The sequence below is a fragment of the Otolemur garnettii genome, unplaced genomic scaffold (genome assembly GCF_000181295.1).
Source record: "Otolemur garnettii isolate 467f Iridium unplaced genomic scaffold, OtoGar3 scaffold00046, whole genome shotgun sequence".
NCBI classification, from domain to species: domain Eukaryota; kingdom Metazoa; phylum Chordata; class Mammalia; order Primates; family Galagidae; genus Otolemur; species Otolemur garnettii.
The window spans coordinates 968,982-971,884 of record NW_003852441.1 but is presented as its reverse complement, the minus strand read 5'-3'; the positions used below and the strand labels follow the sequence as shown (position 1 = coordinate 971,884).

The 2,903-nt window shown below is 44.9% G+C and overlaps 1 protein-coding gene and 1 pseudogene across 1 annotated transcript in view; both read right to left on the bottom strand.

The window, feature by feature from the left end:
* The window catches only part of ALKBH5 (alkB homolog 5, RNA demethylase), a 31,259-nt gene that overhangs the window by 14,502 nt on the left and 13,854 nt on the right, over positions 1–2,903 (bottom strand). The window contains exon 3 of the mRNA XM_023514061.1: positions 2,472–2,603. Coding sequence (XP_023369829.1) covers positions 2,472–2,603 — 132 coding nt within the window. The remainder of the gene's footprint in view (positions 1–2,471; positions 2,604–2,903) is intronic.
* On the bottom strand, positions 329–814 carry LOC100958497 (annotated as a pseudogene).

Genomic DNA, 2,903 nt, shown 5'->3' with positions numbered 1-2,903 from the left:
AAAAAAAAAAAAATCACATTTGTAGTGAACAAACAACACACATCTTTAGGCTATTGTTTTTTGTTTTTAACTACCGTCCCATGAATTCATAGGGAAGAGGCTCCAATAGCTCAGGGAGGCATCTTGCCATTGAATGTGACAAAACACTGACTTTTGAATTCATGGGAAATAGATTCCAGCACCGTATATCACTGTTACATGGGGTCTAATTGGTTATCCTGTGTGCTATGCTGTACACTTATTATGTCACGATCTCATGGAGAGTAAATAGGTTCTCGCACCTAAAAGCATGGGTCCACTGGTACTCCTGTGTGCTATGTTATACGCTTTATGCCATGAATTCATAGGGAACGGGTTCCAGGAGCTCAGGCTCCTTTCCATTGGTTCTCACAAAGTGGGCTTCTCTGGGTGGAGCAGGCTGGCGCTTCAGCTGAACCCAGGTACCTTTCTCTTTGGCTTCCTTCTTTTTCTGATCATTTTCCTTCACATGTTTCAGGAAGCTATCTCGGCTCTTAGAGTGCTTAATATGCTCAATACGAACATTAATCCTCTTGGCAAGAATCTTGCCCTTAACTTGTTTGTTTACAACAATGCCAACAGCATGCTGGGTAACACTGTAGACTCTTCCAGTTTTGCCATGGTAACATTTGTGTGGCATGCCTTTTTGAACAATACCCATTCCCTTGATGTCTACACTATCACCTTTCTTGTAGATTCGCATGTATGTGGCCAAAGGAACAACTCCATGTTTTCTAAAAGGCCTAGAGAACATGTATCAGGTGCCTCTCCTTTTTCCCTTTGTGTTTGTCATTTTGGTGAATTACTGAAAGATGGCATCTCTGGCCGAAAAGCTAAAGTATGGACTTTAGTTAGTAACATATCAGTACTTACATTGGTTTCTTGACTAATGTATCATACTAATACAAGATTAACAATTAGGGAAATGAGATGGACGGTAGATGGGAACACTCTGTACTATCATCATAACTTTCTATAAAACTGTTCTAAAGGCTCGGCGCCTGTGGCTCAAGTGGTTAAGGCACCAGCCATATACACCTGAGCTGGCAGGTTCGAATCCAGCCCGGGCCCACCAAATAACAATGACTGCTGCAACCAAAAAACAGCCAGACATTGTGGCAGGCACCTGTAATCTCAGCTACTTGGGAGGCGGAGGCAGGAGAATCTCTTGAGCCCAGGAGTTGAAGGCTGCTGTGAGCTGTGATGCCACAGCACTCTACCCAGGGTGACAGCTTGAGGCTCTGTCTCAAAAAAACAAAACAAAACTGTTCTAGAGTTTAATTTTAAAAAAAGACAGCAAGCTATACAATAGTTTGATCATGCCTAAGTCTACGTGCTGTTTTTGCTCTTCTCACTACTTCTTGGTTTTTTTTTTTTTTGGTTGCAGTTTTGGCCAGGGCAGTGTGTTTGAACCCACTGCCCTCGGTACCTGCAGCCAGCATCCCACTCACTGAGCCACAAGCGCCACCCTCTTCTCACCACTTCCATGTGACTAAGCAATCATCTATCCATCCTGTCTGGGACTTTATTCAATAAAAAGGCTGTCTTGACCCAATGTCTGTGTGGCTGTGGCCTCTGAAAAATCTCAGTCCATGCACCCCATGAGGAGAAAGAAAGAACTGCTGGTGAGGCCAGGTTTGTAGATATCCCCTCCCCAGAAAAAACAGCCACAAGTTATGATCCTGGCTCGGTGCCTGTGGCTCAAGCGGCTAAGGCACCAGCCACATACACCTGAGCTGGCGGGTTCAAATCCAGCCCGGGCCTGCCAAATGACGACGGCTACAACCAAAAAATAGCCGGGCGTTGTGGCGGGCACCTTTAGTCCCACCTACTTGGGAGGCTGAGGCAAAAGAATTGCTTAAGCCCAAGAGTTGGAGGTTGCTATGAGCTGTGATGCCACGGCACTCTACCCAGGAGGACAGCTTGAGGCTCTGTCTTCAAAAAAAAAAAAAAAGCTATGAATACTGCATCCTAACTTTCCACCCTCACCTCCTCTCCTCACTCCTTCCTTCCCCTAGACATGAAAACCCAGGAGTTTTAAAAGCAGGCTGCTGAGGCACAGTCTAAAAATAATCCCTGAAAGCACATGTGACAAATCAGAAACAGGGAGGTGAGAAAGAAAGGCTAGAAAAGGTGTGGTAGGGTCTGGTAGAGTGTACCCCAAATCTTGTCTTAAGACTATATCCATAAATATCAGGAACATGTGGTTTTGCTCAGTCCTAAGTTCCCTGGTAAATAACCAAAGAACTTCATTTTCTGATGAAAAGACCAACCAGCTTTATCCTCGTGCAATACAAATAAAAAGTAAGAGAACATACAGGCTTCTGCTCTCTCAGGTTTCACCCTGTTATGCCACTGATATGGAGGAGCTGAGTTTTAAGAGAGAACACAGACATATATCTCCAGACAGGCCTGGAGGCAAGGCAGAAAGCACCAGACATCATGGCACTTACTTCCTAAGAATGATGACCGCTCTGCGCTCCTTGATGTCCTGAGGCCGTATGCAGTGAGTGATTTCATCAGCAGCATATCCACTAAAAAGAAACAGAACACGTGGCTGTGAATAGTTGATAGACAACATTATTCTTAGGGGATAAGATAGGAAGAGGCGGTGCCAGTGGCTTAGTGAGTAGGGCACTGGCCACATACACTGATGCTGGAGGGTTTGAGCCCAGCCCAGGCCTGCTAAACAACAATGACATCTGCAACCAAAAAACAGCCAGGCATTATGGCAGGTGCCTGTAATCCCAGCTACTTGGGAAGCTGAGGCAAAAGAATCACTTGTGCCCTATACAATAGTTTGATCATGCCTAAGTCTACGTGCTGTTTTTGCTCTTCTCACTACTTCTTTGTTTTTTTTTTTTTTTGGTTGCAGTTTTGGCCAG